The sequence below is a fragment of the Rattus norvegicus genome, chromosome 4 (assembly GCF_036323735.1).
Source record: "Rattus norvegicus strain BN/NHsdMcwi chromosome 4, GRCr8, whole genome shotgun sequence".
Lineage (NCBI taxonomy): Eukaryota > Metazoa > Chordata > Mammalia > Rodentia > Muridae > Rattus > Rattus norvegicus.
The window spans coordinates 121,755,775-121,778,755 of record NC_086022.1 but is presented as its reverse complement, the minus strand read 5'-3'; the positions used below and the strand labels follow the sequence as shown (position 1 = coordinate 121,778,755).

The window sequence follows — 22,981 nt, the reverse complement described above, 5'->3', positions numbered from 1 at the left end:
TCAGAGTCTGCTTGGGGTCATCTCTCCTTGAAGTGGGAGGACCCCGATGTGTCGGAATTAAACTCCTCTTGCTATTACATCAATCACTGTCTCCATGAGTCTCATTCAAGAGGTCCTGGAAGAGGTTCAACTTGGACCTCACACCTGAATGTAGATAAAGTACCTTCCAACACCCCTAACCCGGCCAATGGTAAACAGACACACAAATCTTGTCCCAGAGACCCTGGCCTCCCCAGGGGCATAAATATCCCTCCCCCCTCCAAGAAATGAACCAGTTCTCTGAAGCTGTTCCCTAGTGTGTTTATTACTTGTGTGAGATCCTACAATGCACCCACACTTGCCTGTCTAAGTTTCCCTCGCTCCACCCGGCTTGGTGTGCAACCACCCTGGTATTCTCCCCCGACCCCCACCCTTCCTAGGGAGAAGCAGAAATTACAGCAGCAGTCCTTGTCACTGAGGTGTGGGTGCCAGGTAATTCCACAGCTTTCGGACAGTCATATAAGATGCACTGGCCCTGCCTTCGTCCAGAGAATCCCACTGTCTTCTGAGGTCGTCTCACCCTGAGCTTTGTGCTTGGCTAGGAGAGTAGGCATTTTCTCAGACCCCATCCAAGGTCAAGGCCTCTGTACACTGGGTGAGGGAAATGGTGCCCTAGGCTGTAGGCCGGTAATGCTCTGAAGGCTCAAGGAGCCTTGTGTACCAGCCTCACTTAGGAGGCCATGGTATCCTGCCTTTTTCCCATACAACAGTATGTTAGTTTCACTTGGGTAAGGTGAGCAGACCTACCTTCCTTCCTTCCTTCCTTCCTTCCTTCCTTCCTTCCTTCCTTCCTTCCTTCCTTCCTTCTTTCCTTCCTTCCTTCCTCAGTGATAGAGATTGAGCCCAGGTCCCAGTGAAGAGCAATAGTCTGCCAGTGAACTTTGTCTCCAGCTTACGCTGTTGACCATGACTTGCTGGAGATCTTTGTAGCTGTACCTCTGAGACATTTTGCTCTGTCTTGTTTGTTTGAGGTATTTGCTAGCATGCTGACAATCCTGATCTGACAGAAAGGGCTTCTGTTTTCTGGAAAAGACTGTAGATAAACTGTAAAACCTTCTCCCTACAGTTCAGTGGTGCTGTAGAAACTGTCCTGGCCCCTGTTACTTTTCTGTTTTGTTAATTATTAACTAAATTATCTAATACATATCAGATTGTTTCACGTGTGTGGCTTTTATGTGTTTTTCAAAGAATCGGTCCCTTTTATTTTGCCCACCAGGCTTATTCACAGTCACACTTGAAATATTTCTGGTGGCGTTAAGAGTTGCCCTGCGGTGACAGCCCCTCTCTCACCTCTGGTATTAGTAAGTTGTTTCCTCTGGTTTTTCTTTAATTAGCCTGGCGAGAAGCTTCTATTAACCAATTTCATTAATCTTTTCAAAGAACCAGCCTTGGCTTTCCTGAGATCCTCTTTTGAGTTTGATTTCTGCCGTGATTTGTATTTCTTCGTCTGTACACTTCGGGTTGATTCTGTACATCAAATTGGGACGTACTGATCACGTTGGTCTTACAGTTTGCTTTCCTTTTTATAGCTTCCTGAGGTGGAGGAGTCTTGGTTTTTGGACGTCTCATTCTTGTTAACATCCTCATTTCCATGCCGTGAATTTCTCTCATTTCTCTCTGAGCACTGCTCTTGCTGTGTGTCCCATACATTCTGATGGGGTGCATTTCCACTTTCATTTAGATAAGTGTTCTAAAATTACTCTCGAACTTTCTTCTTTGATATCTATTTAATGCAGAAATATGGTATTCAGTCTCTAAGCCTTTATGGATTTCCAAGCTGTCTTTCTGTTACGAGACTCCAGTTTAATTTTGCGTCACTTGAGGGCAGTGTATGATCCCCATAGTTTAGTTCAGAGTGTTTGTGCCAGAATGTGGAGACTGCTGTCTGAGCTTGAGGACAATGCATTTGCGCCATTGTGGAATGAGCAGGCTGTGTCCACTGGATCCATTTGCTTGATGTTTCTGGTGTGTTCAGATTTATGTCATAACTGCTGGATACGCCCAATTCTTACAGAACTGTTGAAGCCTGCTACTACAATACTGGACTCATCAGTTTCTTGAAAGTTCTATTAATGTGTTATTATTATTATTATTATTATTATTATTATTATTATTATTATTATTATTATTTTGAGACAAGGTCTATGTAGAACAGGCTGGCTCTGAACTCACAGGGATCTGCCTGCCCCTGCTTCCTGGGTGTTGTGATTAGAGGCATGCACCACTATGCCTGGCTTTGTGTTAATTCTGTCCCCGGGCAGTTTGTAGCTGTTACTAGGTAGACACATTATTTTCTTAGTGAGCTGACCCCTTTGGCACCATGTGATTCCCCTTTTGCTCCTGATCCTTTCCCTTGCCTTGAAGTCTGTTCTGTCTGAAATGAGTACAGTGAGTTGGGCTTTCTTTTGACTGCCATAAACACAGTAGTGTGGGACCAACTTCACTTAGTCCACAGGAGTCTAAATCTAAAGTAGATCCCTTTTTAAAAGATTTATTTATTTCATGTATGTGAGTACACTGTTGCTCTCTTCAGACACACCAGAAGAGGGCACCGGATCTCATTATAGATGGTTGTGAGCCATCACATGGCTGCTGGGAATTGAACCCAGGTCCTCTGCAAGAGCAGTCAGTGCTGAACTGTCTCTCCAGCCTCCTAAAGTGGATTCGTGTAGACACCATGTAGCTAGCTGGTCTGAGAATCTCTATCCTTTGGTTGTTATAATGAGACCATTAATATTTGCGGGCGATGCTGACAGGGTGCTGATGTCCCTCACGACTGCTCGAGTTTAACCTTTGTTGTTCTGTCTTCGCCTCGTAGTCTGACATTTGTGGTTCTGATTCAGTGTTTTCTGTAACCCCTCCTCTCTTTTTTGTTGCCCCTTCCTCCCTTCCTTTCCTAGTGGCTGCTCTAACATTGCAATACCCATTCACACGAATCCAAGTCCATTTCAACAACTGTACTGCTTCATGGGCAGCAAAGCTTCCCGGGCTCCATGGTAGCAAAAGGTTCCCAGTTCCTTGGCTGCCCTTGTGCCTGGGCTGGGCATTTCACTCACAGAAGCTGAACGCAATACACGTTCCGTTCTCAGACCGTCCACAAACTGCTCTTCATTAGGTAAGAAAGAATAAGAGAAATAAAGGATTTTTTCTACCTTATTCTTTCTTTTGTTGTTTTTCTTTCTGTATATGAATCCAAAATGTTTGTATAATTCTCCTTCTCCCAAACACTTCATTTCTTGCAAGCCCAGATGAGTTTTGTTTGTCTGAGACTCTCCACTCCTTTGATCTGAACGGTAATTTTGCAAGTCACAATGAATATTAGGCTGTTTTCTCTCCCCACCTCAGAGTCTCACTCTCTCCTCTCTCCTGTTGTCCTTTCTGAGACGAGCTCTCAATATCTAGCTTGGGCTGGCTGTAAACACCTCCTGAGCAATGGAATTACAAGTGTGCATCACCATGTCTAGCTTCAATATCATTTTATTTTTTATTTTGTTTTGCATTTACTCTTCTGAATATGTGTCTTGGTGCCTGAAGAGTGAGTGGGGGGGGGATTAAAAGTCCTCACTGCTTTAACGGCTGTCTGTCCTCCCATCCTTAGTTACACGTGTTGTAGCTGTTTAACACGTCTTGGATTTTTCTGCTCCTTGTTCCTAGACTTTTCATCTCTGCTGTTCAGTTCTAGAATTTTCTAGGATGTGTCTTTAGGCTCTGGAGTCCTTCCTTGTTTCTACCATCGTCTCTGAGCCTACAGGAGAGTTCTTTTTTTTTTTTTTTTTTTTTTTTTGGTTCTTTTTTTTCCGGAGCTGGGGACCGAACCCAGGGCCTTGCGCTTCCTAGGCAAGCGCTCTACCACTGAGCTAAATCCCCAGCCCCTACAGGAGAGTTCTTTATTCTGTTCAGTCGTAGGACTCCGAGGAATTCTTGGCTCTTCCTTGGGATATGCATCCTCTGTTTGTGTTGCTTGCTTGGTCTTGCATGCGTCTGGCCTCTTCCTTTAGAACTGCCTGGAAACCAGATGTTTCAAATTCCTAGTCTGATGGTTCCCGACTCTCTGATATAGTCAAGGATGGCTGTCTCTTCAGATTGTCTTCTGCTAAAGGCTGACTCCATGGGCTGGGTAAGGAACCCCAGGAGCTGAGTCTTTAGTGACATGGTAATAAAAAGTGTATGTAGGAAGTAGGCGTTTTGTTATTCCAGGATTTGCTAGCTTCATATGGGACTATGGCCTATTGTTCCAGATACCTGGGAGCCAGGATAATAGCTTGAGCCCAGGAGTTTGAGGCTAACCTAAGCAACATAGGGGAATCCTCCTCAGAGAATGTAAAACAATCAGACACAGTGCCTGTGATCATGGCTGTGTTAGTGAGCCTAAACTTGTCTCTGAGGGTCTCCCCTCCCTTGCCTAGGACGAGGCCTAGGGTGTGCATGGTTGGGGAGTTCCTGCAGTGCTTAGACATCCCAGTAGGAGAAAATCAGCAAAACTAAACCCAGGATGGGGGAGCCCATTCCACACTGGTCACTGTCCTCTTCCTCCTAGAAGTATTCAGTGGTTTATCTTCTATCTTTTCTGTGAGGGTTATAGTCAAGCTCACAAAGTTAGACTTGCCAATGTGAGGGTTCCCCTTTGCCGGGTCCCCTGGAGTTTTTCCTTGCACATTTATCCACACAAAGTTCTAGTACAAACACAGCCTGACCAGGCCTTTCTTGACCAGGCCAAATAGCAAAGGTCAGTTGCTGGGGCAAGCAGGGCCTTGTGGGCTCAGGCCCAGCAGGGAGGATTAAAAGGGGGCAGTCCTTCTGCTCAGTCCTGTCTGTTTGGTGCCTGGCCTTGGGCACGGACTCCTGAGGGTGGCGGGTCCTTGGATCCTCTTTTGATCTGGTTGTACCTTTCTTCACTGTGCCCACCCACATCCCACTTCTCCTCTTGGATGACTTGGCAGCCCAGCTTCCACCCACAAGCCTACAGACCTCATTTTCTCCTTGGAACTCAGATGTGGGGACTTCCCCAGTGATTAGGTAAGCCCTGGAGGCTGGGCCTGGGTTTACTCAGCAGGCATTCTGGTGTAAGAGGACAGTGCTTGGGGGTAGGTAGGGAGGGGAGATCTCAGGACTCTAGGGAAGAGATTCTGGGATGTGCTGTGCCCAGGATGAGGGCAACAGCCTCAGGTCGAGGCTGGTCTAGCAGCTTCAGACTTTCAATGTGGGTGTTCTGAGAGAATGTGAGAGGCCAAAGAAAGGGGTAGTTGTCAGACCTAGTCTTGGAAGGAGCCTTGGCTGCCAGAGATCTGAGGGAGTGACAATGGTCAGACTCTTTGTGGAGTGTTCAGATGGCGGAAGACAGTCCAACAGTGGTCAGGCTGGCCATGGAGGCTGGACTGATGATAGTCAGGATGACCACGGTGGCTGGTCCAGTGATGGCCAAATGCTAGCTCCATGGTGGTCAGGTTGACCATGAAGGCTAGCTAGTCTGGATGTGGCCAAGGTTGGTCTGATGATGGTAAGACGGTATGACGGTAGCCCAAGGCTGGGCCAGGGAGCTCAGCAGGAGACGAGGAAGGGGTTCGTATGTGCAGGAGCCTTGGATGCTGGTGCTGAGGGGTTTCTCTGTAGGAGCTCACAGCCAACTAAGGCTTGGTGCAAGGTGTCCAGGATGGCCAAGGTGCCCCGTGTACCCTCTGCAGAGAAACAAGGCGGGAGCCAGGGTGGATTTCTGCATCTTAGCCACAGTCACTTCTCTCTTCCATGTGGTTCTCCTACCACCTGCCCCGTACCACTTCCCAGTCCTGCCCAGAGCTGCCGCCCCTTACGTCCTTGCTTAACTCCTAGACCAGCGGTTCTCTCAACCTGTGGGTTATGACCATCCTGCACACCAGATATCCACATCACGATTCACAACAGTAGCCAAGTTACAGCTATGAAATAACAATGAACCAGTTTTATGTCTGGGGGTCCCCACAGCATGAGGAGCTGTGTGTGTGAAAGGGTCACAGCATTAGTAGGGTTGAGAGCCACTCTTCCGGTTACTCCTTGTCTCCACTGAGAATGGGCAGTTGAGGTTCCTGCCAGCAAGTGAAGGCTCACCTATCTGTCTCCCCACGAGACCCTGTGTCGCAGGGTCAGTGGTGGGGCGGTCTCAGCTGCTCTCAGCTTGGCCACAGGGCCTGGAGCATTAGGTGAATCCCAGGCATTCAACTGAGCTAATTCTCGACTGTGCAATGGGGGTAAGCCTTTCTTAGAGTCAGAACTGGGCATGGAGGTGCTTCCCTGGTTCTGCCCCTAGTAAGCTCAGTCTGTAGTACCAGTCTGACTCGCCAACAGGCACACCTACCCCTGCCTGCTGTTCCCATGCTGGCTTCTAGTTGTCACAGCTGCCGGTGGCCTCTGCAGCTCTGTTCTGGTTAAACGGTACTGTCTGCCTTCTGAAATCTGTTTTCACTATAGCCTGTAGGCCTTTGGGGGTTGGAACAGCATGGCCAGTCTGCAGACAAGAGCTTAGAGCAGAGCTAGAGTTCCTGGTTAGGGTGCCCTTAGCCACCATTCATTCTCTGCGAGGCACCTTTGCTTACCCTGTGAGGGGTTCTGGTCCAGGGCATTCAGCAGCATCTTCCCCAGTGCTCTTTTTGATATGTTCTTCAAGAGAGATGAGAGAGGCCGGATCAGATTGTGGCTTCCATGTTTCCACTCAGCATGTGGAGCACAGAAACTCCTAGAGGCTTCTGTGCAGCTCATTCTCCCTTCCTGCCCCCATCATTCCTCCTTTCCGAGCTCCATCATCCCTACCAGCCCCTATCATCCCTTCCTGCCCCAATCTTCCCTTTTTGTCCCTTCTGTCCTCCCTCACTGCCCCTCTCTGTCATCTCTTCCTACCCCTGCCCTCCATTCCTGACCCCTCATCTTGCCTTCCTACCTTGTACACCCTCTCTACCTCCCACCATCAAGGCTGGACACAATGGCTTTTCAGAGACTGTCAACAGGTAGGGGTGGGGTGTGTAGCCTCCATTCCACCAATGACCAGAGCAGATGGCCCTGGGCAGAACGGTGACTAAGTCTTTAGCATTTGCTCATCCACACCCCAGAACGAACCATTTATTATGTGCACGTAAGCAGTGGGGAATCAGTACAGGAAGGAAGAGGCAGAGAGAAAGAGTAGGCTACACCTGTGATCCTAGCACTCAAGAGGTGGAAGCAGGACCAAGATTTCCAGGCTAGCCTGAGCTATATAGTGAGGTCCTTTCTCAAAAACAAACGACCAGCCCCAAGCAAAGAACACTGCCCTGCATTGCTGCTTCTGGGGCTGAGCTGGGCCTCAGCTGGTCTCGGGCTCATTCCCAGCCTATCACGTAGTCTGCCTGCCTATGTGATACTGGGCCAGACCTTGTCAGCCAGGGTCCCAGACAGCCCACTCAGAGCTCTGGAGACAAGGGCTCATAGCCAGTTTGTGCCTCACACAGGCTGCACAGTCCTGGGTGGCTGACCTGTTAAGTCAGTGGTTCTCTCCTGTGGTCTGCAGTGGGGTGGGTTATGGTGACAGATTGCAAGGGTGTGAAATCACCTTTAGTCTTAAGGTAATCCACACAGTCAATTTGCAGTTCTTTAAATACTGGGTTTGCTTGCTTGTAGGTTTATTTTAGTCAATTTATTATTATTGAGACAGGGTCTCACGGTATAGCCCTGGCTGGCTTGAAATTCACTACATAGAACAGGCTGGTCTTGAATTCTCAGAGGTTCTCTGACCTGTCTCTGCCTCCCAAGTGCTGAGATTAAAAGTGTGTGCCATCATGCCTGGCTAGTTTATTTTATTAATTTACTTTATGTATGTGAGTACACTGTAGCTGTCTTCAGACGCACCAGAAGAGGGCACCAGATCCCATTACAGATGGTTCTGAGCCACCATGTGGTGGCTGGGAATTGAACTCAGGACCTCTGGAAGAGCAGTCAGTGCTCTTAACCACTGAGCCATCTCTCCAGCCCTGGTTAGTTTTTTTTTTTAACTTTTTTTTTTTTTTGAGGTAGAATGTGCCAGGCTTGACTCAAACTTGTGGCAGTCCTCCTCCTGTCTCAACTTCTCCAGTGTTGAGATTACAGGCACCACTGTGGCCAAGTTTGTTAGTCTTTAGTAATTGGTAGCCATGTTTATTTTAAAAACTATTTTGTTTAATTTTATGGGTACGGTGTTTTTCTTGCATGTGTGTCTGTGTACCATGTGTGTGCTGGGTGACTGAAGAGGCCACAAGAGGGCATTAGAGCCCTTGGAACTGAGGTTGTGAGCAGTCATGAGGGTGCTGGGAATTGAACCCTGGTCTTTTGCAAGAGCAGTAAGTTCTTTTTGCAGTTTTTTTTTGTTGTTGTTGTTTTGTTTTTTATTTGAGACATAGTCTCTTTACATAGCTCTGGCTATTCTGGAACCTGCAGTGAGTGCTCTTAACCACTGAGCTATCTCCCCAACTCTGCAGCCATGTTTAAAAGAGATGCTAGTTTAAATTCTTTCTTGATCATCCTCCTTTGATCTTTAAAAATCATTTATTTATTATTGTACGTGGGTGCATATGTGTGGGCATGCATACCGAGGCATGTACATGGAGGACAGAGAACAGTAGTATGCCATTGGTTTTCTTCTACCTTTTCACTGGTTCTAGGGATAGAACTTGGGTCACCAGGCTTACGTGGCAAGCTTCCTGTCAGCTCCTGACCCAGCCTCCCAGTCTCCTAGCCTCCTCTGCTCCCTACAGTGTCCCCTTATAGACTCTCCTTGGCCCATCTTACCATCACCTTGCTCTGGCTCTCCCAGCTGACCCCCAGCACCCGTTTCCCCCCAGGATCCCCTGAGTTCCCACCAGGTCCCGGAGCCTCTGCAGGAGTTGTAGCACATCCACCAACTTCTCTTCCATCAGCGACAGCCGGACCCTCTCCGTCTCCACCATCTGCAGCTCCAGCCTCAGATGCTCAGTTTCCACCATCTGCTGCAGTTCTGCCTGGTAGAAAGGGTCTCGGAGCATTCCCTACACCCCCTTCCCCAGGACGCATGTCCATAGCTCCCCAGCAAGGCTGCCTGCCTCCCAGGCACTTTTGCAGAGATCACCTATTCTGGCCTGCGTGTAAGGCAGCCATGCAGATAAACCACTGTGAGGCCAGAAAAGCGAAGTGCTTGCCCAAAACTGTCCAGTGGATAGTATGGCGATCATGCACACACACACACACTTATGAGCACACACACTCACACACATACACACACACTTATGCACACACACAATATACACTTATGAGTACACATTCACACACACATACACTTATGCACACACACACTCACACACATACACACACACTTATGCACACACACATAATACACACTTATGAGCACACACACACTTAAAATACACGCTTATGAGCACACACACTCACACACACACTTATGTGCACATACACATACATACACTTATACACACACACACTTACAATACACACTTATGAGCACACACTCACACACACACTTATGTGCACACATACACACATACATACACTTATGCACATATACACACACAATACACACTTATGGGCACACATACTCACACACATACACACACACACTTATGTGCACACACACATGCACACACACATTTTGTTCTCTAATGACTCTATTCTCTCTTCTTTTTTCTATCTTGGTTTGTTTTCTTTTCGATGAATCTGAGTTGGCGGCAACTAGTAGAAACCAACGTGATTGGCTGACACAGAAGGAACTTACTACAGGCTAGTGGACTGTTCCCGTTACATCTTGTCCAGGGGTCCTGGACATTCAGGGAGCTGTCTACTTTCTACAAAGTGTTACCAGGATCCCAGAGTTGATGACAGGGGAAATGTCTTATGTTCCCCTCCTAAATCACATATGTGACATGACAAGCACCCTTTGGTACCAGGGTGCTCAGAAGTCCCTCTGGCTTCAGGTAGGAGTACAGAAGGCCCTGTGCTTCCACCCACTGCAGGCAGGAGTAGAGGCTAGCCCATTCTGGAGCTTTCCCCTTTTATTGACTTGAAGTTTACTTGGAAAAGTGACAGCTGTGCCTTTCCCCAGGTGTTCCCTGACTGCCAGTTCATATTCACATCTAATGGGGACTCAATACAGCAGCTCTCTCCTCTTGGGGGAGATCCTGGGCTGCAGGATCGGTGTCTCAGGGAACAGCACTGTGGTGCAAATAGACAGCCTGAAACAGCAGATGAACCTAGAATCCCAGGGGGTCTTCACCAGGCAATGACGGTCAGAGCGGAACCACAAAGAGCTCACTACCCACAGCTTTACACACTTGACACATGTGTGATGGCATGCTCCAAGTGTGGAAACCAAGACATGGAGATGCTGAAGAATCCTAACCAGGCCACACAGGTACTGCATGGTGAGGCTGAAGAATCCTAATAAGGCCACACAGGTACTGGAGTTGGGACTGAGGCCAGGCAGTCTACTCTAGTGTATACTGTGGGGCCCTGCTCTGACCTGTGACTTTCCATTGCTCATGGCTTAGCGTCCCTCGGCGGGTGGAGGGCAGAGTGCAGGGTGGAGGTCCTGAGGGAAGACTCTTACACTGACAGGAAGACCTGGCTGTCCTGTGTCCCAGGAGAAGCTGGGAGGGACTTCAACAATGGGCCTGGTGTGATAGCTTGTTTACCTTCAACCTTACCAAAAATGCAAGACCTGTAGGAAGCTGGCATTTCTTGTTATCTGTAAGTCACCCTGCAGTCCTTCCTCACAGGGGCACAGCTAGTCCTGGTTTATTGGATACTCACTGTTCAACGGGTTGAAGTGTACCCTGGTTCTAGAATCACAAATGGAGCTAGCTGAGATCTTTAAATTGTTAAAACTCTATCCTTGGGGGCTGGAGAGATGGTATAGCGGTTAAGACCACTGACTGCTCTTCTAGAGGTCCTGAGTTCAATTTCAAGCAACCACATGGTGGCTCACAACCATCTGTAATGGGATCCGATGCCCTTTTCTGGTTTGTCTGAAGACAGCTGCAGTGTATTTTTTATATATGAAATGAATAAATAATTCTTTAAAAAAGACTCCATCCTTGATGACCCCTAGGGTGTTTAGTCTGTGACTGGAGGCTGAGGCCTCAGAGAGTCACAGAAAGGAAACAACCGTGTTTATTATGTGTCTGGCCAGCTATGCCTGCAGCCCGCAACCCCCTCAGGTCTCATAAGCTCCTGCTTTGTAACCTAGCTTATCTGGGGTGGGATTCTGTAACTGGCATTCAAAGTTCCCATTCAGTGACAGTGGAGGGAACCACACCTCCTGAGCTCTGGTCACATCTCTGTGAATGGGCTGCAGGACTTCAAGTCCCTCCAGCTGCAAGACCTGGTATCTTAGGGCCCTGCTCACCTCCTCCTCCTCCTCCTCCTCCTCCTCCGGCCTTCCCAGGGTCTCTCTGCTGCAGCCCAGGGTCTGCAGCTGTTCCCCAAGCCTGGTGACATGAGGTTCCAGCTCTAGGGTGCAGACGTGCTCAGCACCATCACAGTGGCCGAAGGAAGCCTTGAGCGTCTCAGCTGTCTGGTCATCACACCTGTAGGAAAGGACAGGTCAGCACTGCAGGGAGCCCACCATCCTGGTGCTCCAGCCTTTGCAAGCCGATGTCATGGGGTCTGTCTGCTCAGCATTTCCTGTGGCTCCCTGGCTTCTCAGAGGGACAGCCAGAGGTGTCCCCTACAACCTGCCTAACAGCCCTCCCTCACCCACCTCACTCAGTCTGCCCCAGCCAATGGACCCCCCAGGCCCCTGGGCCCCAAAGCCTTTGCCTACTCTTCCTTCCCTGCCCCCAGGTCTCCTCTCACCTCCCTTGTCTCCTCTCTTGTCTCCCTCCCTACAGTAGAGGCTCTAGGATGGCAGGACAGCCATCTGCTTATAGTTTCTCAATGTCTCCAGTTTTGCCTGGCACAAGTACCCACTTGACAAGTACTTTGTGTGAACACAGTGGGTGATGCCACGGCCCTAGAAAGCCAGTAGTGCTTTACAGTGCAATAACCATGCTGTCCCTGAGGCATCGTCCACACTGGCCTCAAGTCCTCACGAAGACAGCGTTACAGACACTGTACAAGGAGACCGAAGCCCAGGAAAACCAGGCAAGCCGAGACACCCATGGATGCCAAGCCCACTTCCAGTATCCTCGAAGATGGTACAGGGGTTACACCAGCGGGTGGCTGAGAAAGAGCCAGCCCAGGGCCAGGCTGGGGAAGAGGAGGGCTTTGAATGGTGCTGTAGGAAGTGATGGGTAGCTCAAGGACAGGAGTGGGCGGGTCTCGGGGACAGTGGTCGAGGGAGTGATGGCCAGTGGGGACTAAAGGCACCCACAGGTTCCTCATTTCACCTGTGCACTTGGCAGGATGTGTTCTGAGCTACGACTACCAGGAAGGGCCATCAGGGGCCAAGTGTGGCTGTGCACTACAGCTGCCAGCTTCCCATAACGAAGCCAGTGTGAAGGGCCCTGCAGGCCAAAGCCTCCTTTCGACTGCTCTGTGCTTTTTGGCAGCACCGGGGCTATCCAGGCACTTACCTGTTCACACAGCCTGAGGGTTGCATCAGGGGTACCTCGCTGTGGGCCTGTGGGCGCCCTGGCTTTTCCTGCCACCTTTCTTCCTCTTCCTCCTCAGAGGCAGCCTGGCCTTCCACGGAGCGGAACAGCTGTTCTTCCTCTGGGGAAACATAACATCTAGGGACTGGAGACCCAGCATGAGGACCATCCAGCCCTCATTGGGACATGTGTGAAGTGAGGCACTGGGGACACCATGACACTGGCCCAGCCCCTGGGGAACTGCAGGGGAGTCCCCGAGATATAGCCCATTTCCTCAGGTGACACGTGAGGACATATCTCTGGTGTCATGGTCGAGCATCAGTTCTACTTCAGGACATGTGACCTGGATTGGGGAACTGGATATGGCTTTGTGGGGTACTGGTATTATGTCACAAAGACTTTCAGTTCTCAGTTTTGGGGGTTTTTGAAGAAGAGGTGTCCAATATGTGGCCTGTGGACTCCCAAACTGACGAGCTTTGATGAACTGCATGCTGACTGGCGTAGGGATGGCAGTCACCCTGTCTTAGTGCCCAGTCAAAGTCCTTGTCCCCATTTGTAGATCAGAGACTCCTAGAGACCCTGACTCTTTTGTATTCCAGCTCTGGGTACCTGTCAGGCTGTGCCAACCCCTGGCAGCCCTCTCCAGCCACAGGGAAGGCTCTGGAAGATCTGAGACACCATGCACGTCAGTGAAGAATATGGCCAAATTGAACTCAGATGAGAGCTGATCTTCCTGCTCTGGGCTTGAGGGTCAGGATATGGGCTAGAGCCAGGGTTGGGGGGAACAGGCCAGGCATTGGGAGTGGCCCCAAATCTATGGATGCAAGTTATTCGAGCCCATACTTTCCTTTTAACCTGAGCAGTTTGTGCTGACTGATGTGACACTCAGATTTCTCCTACCTCACAGGAGACCCAGGAAGCTTGTGGATCCCTGGCTCTGGATACCCATTGCCCTCCCACGGCTTCACCCATGGGCTCTCAGGGATCCACTGTCTGGCTGGGCCACACAGACCCACGGGGAGGACTTTCATGACAATGTTGCTAATATCAACAGTATTGTTTCCCTCCCCTGACTGCCCCCTGACATTCATCTGTGTTGTCCTGGTGCTGAAAGCAGGGGCAAATGGAAGGGCTCTGAGACTGGGAGTGAGTGACAGAGATCCAGGACCTGGCACACTGTGGGGGTGAGCGGCCTGACTCCCAAGGTTCAGGTTCATGTGGAGACACCAGAAGATATCCTTTGAAGGAAGGTACTGGAAGCCAGGCTGACAGCAGGGTGGCGGCTTGTCTGGGGGCTGGAGGTAACTCTGATACCTCAGCCCTTGAGAACAGGGATGGGGCATGGCCTCCTCATTGACTGTGGGTTTGGTGGCAGGCTGGGCATGTGGGGACTGACCTTCATCTGTGTCTCTACTCCTTAAGCTGGTGTCTGACTGCAGGACTCCCTCTGAAGTGGTGTCTGAATCTCTGGTGCCTCTAGCCGTAGGTTCACCATTCTTGTTTCCTGGCCTTGGACTAGTTTGTGGGGGTGTTAGGAGCTGAGGCCCTTCTGACCTGTGGGTAGGGGAGAGACATGTTTTGAGAGGTTGGACACCCTCATCTGTTTCTTATGCTGCACAGGTAAGCTGCCTACGGTCTACACCACTGTGCTGGCAAAGGCAGCCTCCTGTAGGCCAGAAAGAATGTTAAGATACGTCGCGCTTCTCTTTGCCGATAGGGAACAGACATGAAACCCATTTTTAGAGAATGGGATGTGTTGCAGGATATTTGATCACACTGTGAATCCTCAGATTGTGTCACTTACTGGAAAAACCTGTTTTTAGTTGTGGTGTGGCTCAGGTCTTGCACACACCTTTAGTTCAAGAGCTTTCTGCAGGGGTTGGGGATTTAGCTCAGTGGTAGAGCACTTGCCTAGCAAGCGCAAGGTCCTGAGTTCGGTCCCCAGCTCTGAAAAAAAAAAAAAAAAGAAAAAAAAAAGAGCTTTCTACTTCAATACTGTAAACAGGATTAAATAAAGTCAACTATCGGTCAAGTGATGGTGTAAGCAATCCATTGACAGGCAGTGAACAGAGGATTATTAAGAAAAAAAAACATAGAGAGTAAGAGGGAGTCAGTCAGGAGGATAGACAGAGACACACAGGAAGTAAAAGGGAGGAACATTCAGTTGGAAGGAGGTTTTTTCCTTCTGTTTTTGATTTTTTTGTTTTGTTTCGTATTGTTTTGTTTTTGAGGATGGCAGCATGAGAGAGGGGCATTGTTTCTGGAACATCGTCTGCTGAGGAGAAAGGCCAGCTGGGTGCTTTCTCTCTCTCTCTCTGACAAGCAGGCTTTCACCCCAGCAGGTTCCAGAGTCCTCACTGGTAAAATTGAATGATTGAGATTTTGTTGGAAAAAAAAAAACACCAAAAAAAAAAAAAAACCACACCAGAAAACAAACAAACCAAAAACAAACAAACAAACAAACAAACAAACAAAAACAGGAATGCAAGGCAAAGTCTTCTGCAGACACTTCAGGACAGATTTTCATCTGTGTAACAAGAATCACGAGGCATCACCAACAGTGGTTTGGACCCTCCCACATCGGTCACTAAATAAGAGTATGCAGCAAAGACTTGTAACAGGCAAATCTGGTAGGGACATTTTCTCAGCTAGGTTCTCTCCTCCCAAATGACTCTAGCCATGTCAGACTGACATACAGCTAGCTATCACACCTGTACCATGGCCCCCCTCCCAACTTCTTTCAGCTTAACTTCATCTCTCTGAGGTTCTATAACGTCCCCAGACATCTTGGGACTACATGTCTGCACATGAGCTTGTGGGGACATTCCACGTGTCAACCATAGCAATAAGTAATGCCATTGTCCTTATTTCACAGAGAAGGTCTCGTCAAAGGGACAGGAAGCCCCTAGAGTGGCATGGCATAGCTGCTGTCAGCTTCAGGAGCCTGCAGGCCACATACATGGGTTTGGGAAGAGGAAGCCCCTAGGCAGGGCTGTGGCAAGGACGTAAGGTAAAGAAAAACGTTGGAACCATTTTCTGAGGGTTCCATGTGGCTTTTTCCTGCTACATGGGATTTCTCTGAGACCTCCGTGGTTGACAGAGCTGTACCCCCCTTGTTAAGTCACCAGGAGGCATACTGTATTTCCCTGTCCTGTGTTCTCCAGGGGGGGCCCTATTTCACCGAGTACCATCCTCTTTTGGGATCCTTAGTGGAGTAAGGGTGTTTCTAGGAGATGTCAGGGTGCCCATGACCTGGAAGGCCTTGTTGGAGCCTCCTTAGTGGCTAGATAGATCTGGAGAAATGAACTCTGGTGACTCCCACTATTCCTTAGACTCAAGTCCTCTGTGTGGCTGGGCGTTCCCGCCAGCTGGCCACAGCCACACCCTCCTGGAACCCTAGTGTGCCTCTGATGGCTTCCATCTTGCAGTCCATGGCCACCTCTGGCTGCCAGCCCAGGGGCTTAAACAGTCTGACAGGAGCCAGATGTTGCATTTTCTTCTCATCCCAGAGGTTCCTAGCTTCCTCTAACAGGCTCCCTTCTTAGTTCGGTGATGCCAAGGGGCCACAGAAGCTGCCATCAGCCTGCAGGACCACATCTTCGCTGTGTGAGCCCTGCAACTCCCTCACCCTCCTCTGAGCTGTCTCAGTTCATTTCCCACGTGTTTACCAATGACCAGTAATGGTCTCTACCATTGAGTTGGACATTTGGGGGTCCTATGATGAAATGAAACAATGGATGTTTGGGGTGAGTTTAGGGAGAAACCAGATGAATGTGGAGACTGTGTGTATCCAGCTAAGCATTTATTTCAAATGTCTCCTAAAAATAGTGAGCGCATTCGTTTTATTTATTGTCTTTTAAACTTTATAATAGTGATATGACTTCCTTTTAAGATTATTTAAGCTGGGCTGGAAGTGTAGCCAGGGGCAGAGTTTGTCTCGCATGTGTAGAGATCTGGGTTCCATCCCAGCACTGCAGAGAGAGAGGGGTGGGGGAGGAAAAGGAGGTGTCAACTTAGGGGAAAACAGTAATTAAGTAACAGGCTTTACATATGGCAAAGGGGGCTGAGGCCTGGGCAGTCCAAGGCTAAAAAATGCTGAAATATTAGCAGTAGTTTGGGGCATCATCGGAGCAGGGCTCCTCCCAGACAGGCTTCCTTTGACTCTAACAGTCCGGAGCCATGGAGATCTGGACCGTTTCCTGGAAGCCAGCATATTGAAGATTTGGTGTTAGCTTGGTCTTACTGGGCCATGACGGAGCTTATTATGAGGTAGGGCCTCATGGGATAAAGTAATTTGGGTGTGCTCCTGGGGGTGGTATTTTTGGGCTCCTCACCCTTTCTTCTTTCTTTGCTTTCTGGTCCAGGAGGTGAGTAGTTTTGTCCCCTGACCCACAAGCAAAGCTACAGATCCATTTCTTTAGCCACCTTACCACGCTGGCCACATTCCAAGTGCTCAGTAGCCAGACATGGCTCTGGCGTAACTTTGAAAAGCACACAGAGAAAAAGAGAGGAAGCTTCTAGCTCATCTTAGTCAGGACAGCGCAGTCCAGGCATGGGCATTGGTCTAAAACAAAGGCTAACAGGTAAGTGACTAGCGTCTTACCACAGACCCCAAACAGCATGGCTAACCAGCCATGACCGTGAATAACCAGGACCGTGAGCCAAGTGCCCCTCCCCCATCTCTCCACGCCTGGGATTGGCCAGAGGGCCTCATGAATGCCGACCCAGCCCAACCCCAATGGTTTCTTAGATACTTTGTTATTATGACAGAAAGTTGACTAACACAGACATTGTGGAGCATTCCTCAGCTTGAATCTGAGAGCAGGCTGGATAAACAGTACACTTTTTATTTTGAAAAAAATTAATGTAATGATAGTGAACAGTAACTTAAATGGGGAAAAATAATTTTCTATTACAATTCAGTATGAAATATTCAGATATAATGAAGCTTTCAGGTACTTGAACCTACACATAGTGGTGAGTCTGTATTTAAAAGGGTCAGGGTAGTATTTACTTGGATGCTGTTGGTTATCCTTCATATATCTGACATTTTGAAACACAGGATAAGAACATATTTTCAGATAGACAGATGGGCAGGTAGACACACAGACACACGGACATAAGAGTGAGGAGTTACAGCGTCCGGCAGTGGGAAGGACTCAGCTTCCACCATCTGCGGTGTGCTTGGGAAACGATGAGCAGCTCTTGGGGAATTCCAAACAAAACAAAGTATAATGCCTCAGCTCACAGAGTCCCGTGCTCTCGGAAAATTCTTTGCATTTTATAACTGTGCCAAAAGCTGTTTATTCATCCAGCGGAGTTCAACTCTGAGTTTAGAGTGTTACTGTAGCTATCTCTTTGCTACTTTGAAGGTTCTCCTTTCTTTCACCCTTTCCACACTTTTCCCATTCTTTCAGCCCCCTAACACTAGATATAGGAGAGAATAAAGGATAGAAAAGAGATGGAGCGACATTACCATTAGACTCCTTGCTGCTGATTAGGGGCAAGTCTGATCTTCACCATCAGGATGTCTAGTTTTTCCTTCTACTTGTTTCTTCTTTGTGCATGACTGCTTAACATATCACAACCGACAGCAACCAACAGCAACTGACAGCAACCTACCAACCACCAGCTCTCAGGCCCTAGCATCTATTTACCCTCTGATAAGTCTCCAGAATTTGAAACGTCACATGATCACAGAAACTACCTGCAGCTGGCAAAATCACGCCCCTGCTAGGGCACGAGGCAAATCATAGTCACTTGCAGTGAGGCAGCCCCATATTCCACACCTGGGAGTAAAAGGAAAACATATTCCTGTAATATTTCTGTATTTTTCAAAGAAACCAAAACTCCAAAATTATCACTACAATCACAGCGGAAGTGTTTAGTGCACAGATGTCCAGCTGACCACACAGAAGCTGTGCAGGAGTGGGGACCAGAGGCTCGTTTTCCTGGTGTGAGAAGCCCTGTGTCTAGTCATCCTCCCACAGTCCTTGAGGAGACAGCTTCTTGTTGTTCCTGACTCCTCCATAGTTTTGGTCTCACGTCTTCCTGGCCAGCCTGGGCTGGTCATACTTTCATGTTGGTTATGGCCTGCGGACAGGCAGCTAAGGAGCGTGTCTGTACCTTAGAGGGGTGCCATCTAAGGTTTCTGCAGTCTGCCTTTTCCTCTGGGACCCCTCGTGAGACTGGTTTTGGCTTGTATATCTGCTCTACTGTGGGTCAGTGCTAGGGAAGGCTTGCTGTTCTTTAGAGGAAGGAGGTCACCAATAGGTAAGGGTTGGGACTTGACACACAGTTGGTACTGAGTAGATGCCAGCCCCCATGCTTGCTCACTGTCTCCTTCCTGTTCACTGGGTCTTTCCATCTTGTATTTTGTCTCCTTAGCTTGGCCCTAAGTTTAAATCTGATCTATGCTGTCCAGTATGGCAGCCACCAGTCAGAGATAGGTATTTAAATTTAGAATAATTAAAATAAGTCAAGCTATAAGCCTATTTTTCTTTTTCTTTTTCTTTTCTTTTTTTTGAGACAGGGTGGTGTGGTGAAAAGTCTGTTTTTCTGCAAACATCTGAGCTTAGAATTGGACCCTGTTCTTCATACAAACACAAAGTACACCACAACTGAGATTCTTTACAACGCTGTGTTTTGAGAACTTAGTCCCCAAATCAAGATGCTGACGGGTATTTGGGGACAGAGCCTTTGGAAGAGGTTAGGATTGGTGACATCGTGTGGGTGGGTCCCCATGGCGGTGTTAGTGCTTTGTCAGAACAGCCAGTGTCACTGAGCTTACCATGTGATGCCGGTGTCACCTCACTGCAGTGTGAGGGTCTTGCCAGATGCTGACATCATACTCTGGGGATTCCCAAACTGAGCGAGCTTCTTTCTCTATAAACTACCCAGCCTTGGGTTTTGTTATGACAACAGAAAACAAACTGACAATGCTCCAAATTTTGGGAAGAATTATTTGACTGATGAGGAAACCAACAGAAGGAACTGATGAAAAGCCTGATTGGTCAAATTAGATGGAAGACAGCACCCCCCCCATACCAGCTGTGAAGAGAAAACTGGAGCGACCCCCTGGTCACACCCCTGGAAGGGAAGAGTCAGGGTGGACTCAAGATCTCAGCTTGAAGGAAAAATCAACAGAACGACACAGAGCTGAATGGGTTTGTGACCCAGGGCGAACAACTCATTTCAAAAGCAGAAGTCACAAGGCAAAAGGACTTGATCCCGTCATAGCACACTGTGGGCTGCCCTGTATTTCTTGGTCAGAGGGCATGAGCATCCTTCCCATCCATGGCCTGTCAGATCCTCTTGGGTGATGTCATATCAGCTTCCCGGGACACACAGGAAGATGCACATTTAACCTCATCTCAGGAGGAGGAGGCTCCCTCTGATGGGTGGAGGACTGTGTAAGGGAGAAGTGGTGGGCTGAGGGATCTGGAAACATGGTCTGAAACCCAGCACTGAGCAACTGAAGAGGACAGGAGGAGGAGGAAGTGGAGGAGGAAGGGAAGAAGGAGGAAGAAAAGGAAGAAGAGGAGGAGGGAGCATGAGAGCACACAGTACCATCTCTGCAAGTAGAAAACACATGCTTTGCAGGAACGCACACAAGGGGGGAAGGTAGAGCCCTTCATTTGGGGGGATTCCTCATCGTGGCTCATGGATGCCCACAGCTGCTAGCTCAGTGGGCTTTTTCCTCTGCAGACCTGTGAGAAGGCATAGTTGATAAACCAGGTACAGTAAGAGGTCAAGAACATTGATTCACATTGCTCTGGAACAGTTACTGTACCAAATAAGTCCCGTCCTCGGTTTCTACTGCTTTGATAATGACCATGACCCAAAGCAAGATGGGGCTGAAAGGGTTTATTTCATCTTAGAGCCCATCACTGAGGGAAGCCAGGGCAGGAGCTGAAGCAGAGGGCATGGAGGAACACAGCTTACTGACTTGTTCCCCATGGTTTGCTCAACCTGTTTTCTTAGACACCCCAGGATCACCTGCCCAGGGGTGGCACCATGTACCAGTCATTAATCATGAAAATGCCCTACAAACATCTGGTGGGTGCATTTCCTCAACTGAGAGTTACTCCTCCCGGATGTGTCAAGTTGATGTAAAATTAGCCAACATCAACCCATGAAGATGGTTGTGGAGTGACTAGTGTGGGTTGCACATGCGGGATAGATATAGAAAAGGCGCACAGCAGGATGCTATGGGATTTTATCACACTTTTCAGAACAGTGCACTGTGATGTTTATGAACTACTTATTTCTGGCACTTTCCATTTTCAGATTGTGAGTGGCCACTGGTGACTGAATCCACAGACAGTGAAATTGAGGGTGTGTGGGTGTGACTAGCGACCACTGACATCATAGGAGGAAGGGGACTGGAAAGAGAAGCAGAAAGACTGTTCCTTCCCCATCCAAGTTTCCCACTCAGGACAGACAGGTGCCTCAATGGCAGATGTGATGGCACCAAGATAGCTTACCAGTCATGAGGGTGATGTCATGTATGTACTCAGGCATTCATGTATGTAAGCACCTGAGGGCCTGAACATGCTCAGAAAGTATTCTGCCAGACACTGACATTAAATCAGGAATTGGCAAACTTTTTCTGAAGTTATTTCAGGCTTTTAGGCCTGGTCTTACTATACATGGTCTTTGAAACACAAAAGCAGTCTCAGAGACACTCAAGGGACAGACATGGCTGTGTTCTAAGAACCTTTGACTATCTTCACAAACAGAATTTCATACTGTGAAATTTTCATACTGTGAAACATCCTTTTTGAAGTATTTTTAAAGATTTATTTATTTTATGTACCTGAGTACACTGTAGCTGTCTTCAGACACCAGAAGAGGGCATCAGATCCAATTACAGACGGTTGTGAGCCACCATGTGGTTGCTGGGATTTGAACTCAGGACCTCTGGAAGAGCAGTCAGTGCTCCTAACCACTGAGCCATCTCTCCAGTCCCTTTTTGAAGTTTTAAAAAAGTCATTAAAAATGAAAAAAATAATTCTTCGTGGATTGTGGCAAGCTAGCCCAGAGCTAGGCTCTGTCTCGATGAGGTAAGTGCTTTCTGCCCTCTCTGCCAAGCCTGTCTGAGCAAACTGTCTAATCAACAGTAATGTCTCACCTTTGCTTCCAGGCTAAAACCTGCCCAGCGCTGCCTGAGGCCCTCAGAGAAACAATCACCAACCAGGGCAGGAAGATACCCTCAGGACTATGGGGAGCCACAGTCACTGCACAGTCACCGGAACCCTGTGGTCATCCCACAGGCAAGGTGCTTCATAATTGAGGAAGGAGGGGAAGCGTGTTTCTGAAATCATTTCTTAGTTGTCAGAATCGCTCACCTCTGGACTTTACATTTGCGGGCACAGATGTTGTTGTTGTTATTATTATTATTATTATTATTATTATTATCATCATTTTTATTTTTACTTTTGGTCCTTCGAGACACGGTTTCTTGTGTAGCCCTGGCTGTCCCGCACTCTGTAGAACTCACTCTGTAGACCAGGCTGGAGTCTAGCTCTTCCTGCCTCTGCTTTCCTAGTGCTAGGATTAAAGGCGTATGTTACCACTGCCTAGCCACAATAATTTATTTAATTTTATTTTATGTGCATTGGTGCTTTGCCTGCCTGTATGTCTGTGTGAGGGTGTTGGAATTACAGACAGTTGTGAGCTGCCATGAGGGTGGCAGGAATTGAACCTGGGACCTCTGGAAGAGCAATCAGTTCTCTTAAACACTGAGCCAGCTCTCCAGCCCCCACACACGCTATTACTTAAGCTGTTGTGAGTTGTGTTTATGATTTGCAGCTGGAAGTATTATCGTTACTAAACTACTTTCTGCAATCCTTGGGGGGGTGAAATGAGGTTGTGTAGATAAGAACTCTGGCACACTGCCTCATGCACAGCAGATGCTAAGAAATGCTGGCTCCTGTCCTGTGTCCTTACCTCAGCCCCCACAGAACTAGACTCCAGCCCGAGCGGGTAGGTCACCTCTAGCTATTTGCCATGTACTCATACCGTGTCTATAGCAAGCTCCAGCAAGGTCTTCTCTCCAGCAGGTAGTCTTGGAGACCTGCCAGTCAAGGCTGAGACTTGCTGAAAGGGAAGGGTGAAGGCAGCCTGGAGTTCACAGCACGGCACACATGGCCATGCCTGTAGGCAGAGCACCCTGTCACTCAGAAGCCTTGACCTTGCTTCTGAGGTACCCTGGGCTCAGCATCAAGTCTAAAAGCAAATGAAGGCTGGTCTCAAACATCTGCAGGGGCCTTCACAGCAACCATTGCAAACCTCTGGCTGGAATCAAGCGTCCGTCACTTTACCATGCCATTCCAAAGCCCAGGAGAGGCATGGAGACCTTCCCACTTTTGATCTTGGCCTCTTCT

The 22,981-nt window shown here is 48.5% G+C and overlaps 1 protein-coding gene across 2 annotated transcripts in view; it reads right to left on the bottom strand.

Annotated features, from left to right (window-relative positions):
• Nucleotides 1-280: 280 nt before the first annotated feature.
• Efcc1 (EF-hand and coiled-coil domain containing 1) overlaps nt 281-22,981 on the bottom strand; it is a 32,929-nt gene continuing 10,228 nt past the window's right edge. Inside the window, exons 3-8 of one of the 2 annotated variants that reach the window (XM_006236855.4) lie at nt 13,990-14,147; nt 12,576-12,714; nt 11,408-11,588; nt 8,874-9,011; nt 6,606-6,669; nt 281-5,714 (exon numbers count right to left, since the gene is read on the bottom strand). In XM_006236855.4, the coding sequence (XP_006236917.1) occupies nt 5,578-5,714; nt 6,606-6,669; nt 8,874-9,011; nt 11,408-11,588; nt 12,576-12,714; nt 13,990-14,147 (817 nt within the window). In that variant the 3' untranslated portion in view covers nt 281-5,577. Of the gene's footprint in view, nt 5,715-6,605; nt 6,670-8,873; nt 9,026-11,407; nt 11,589-12,575; nt 12,715-13,989; nt 14,148-22,981 lie in introns of both variants that reach the window. The other variant, NM_001163921.1, reaches the window with a different exon arrangement.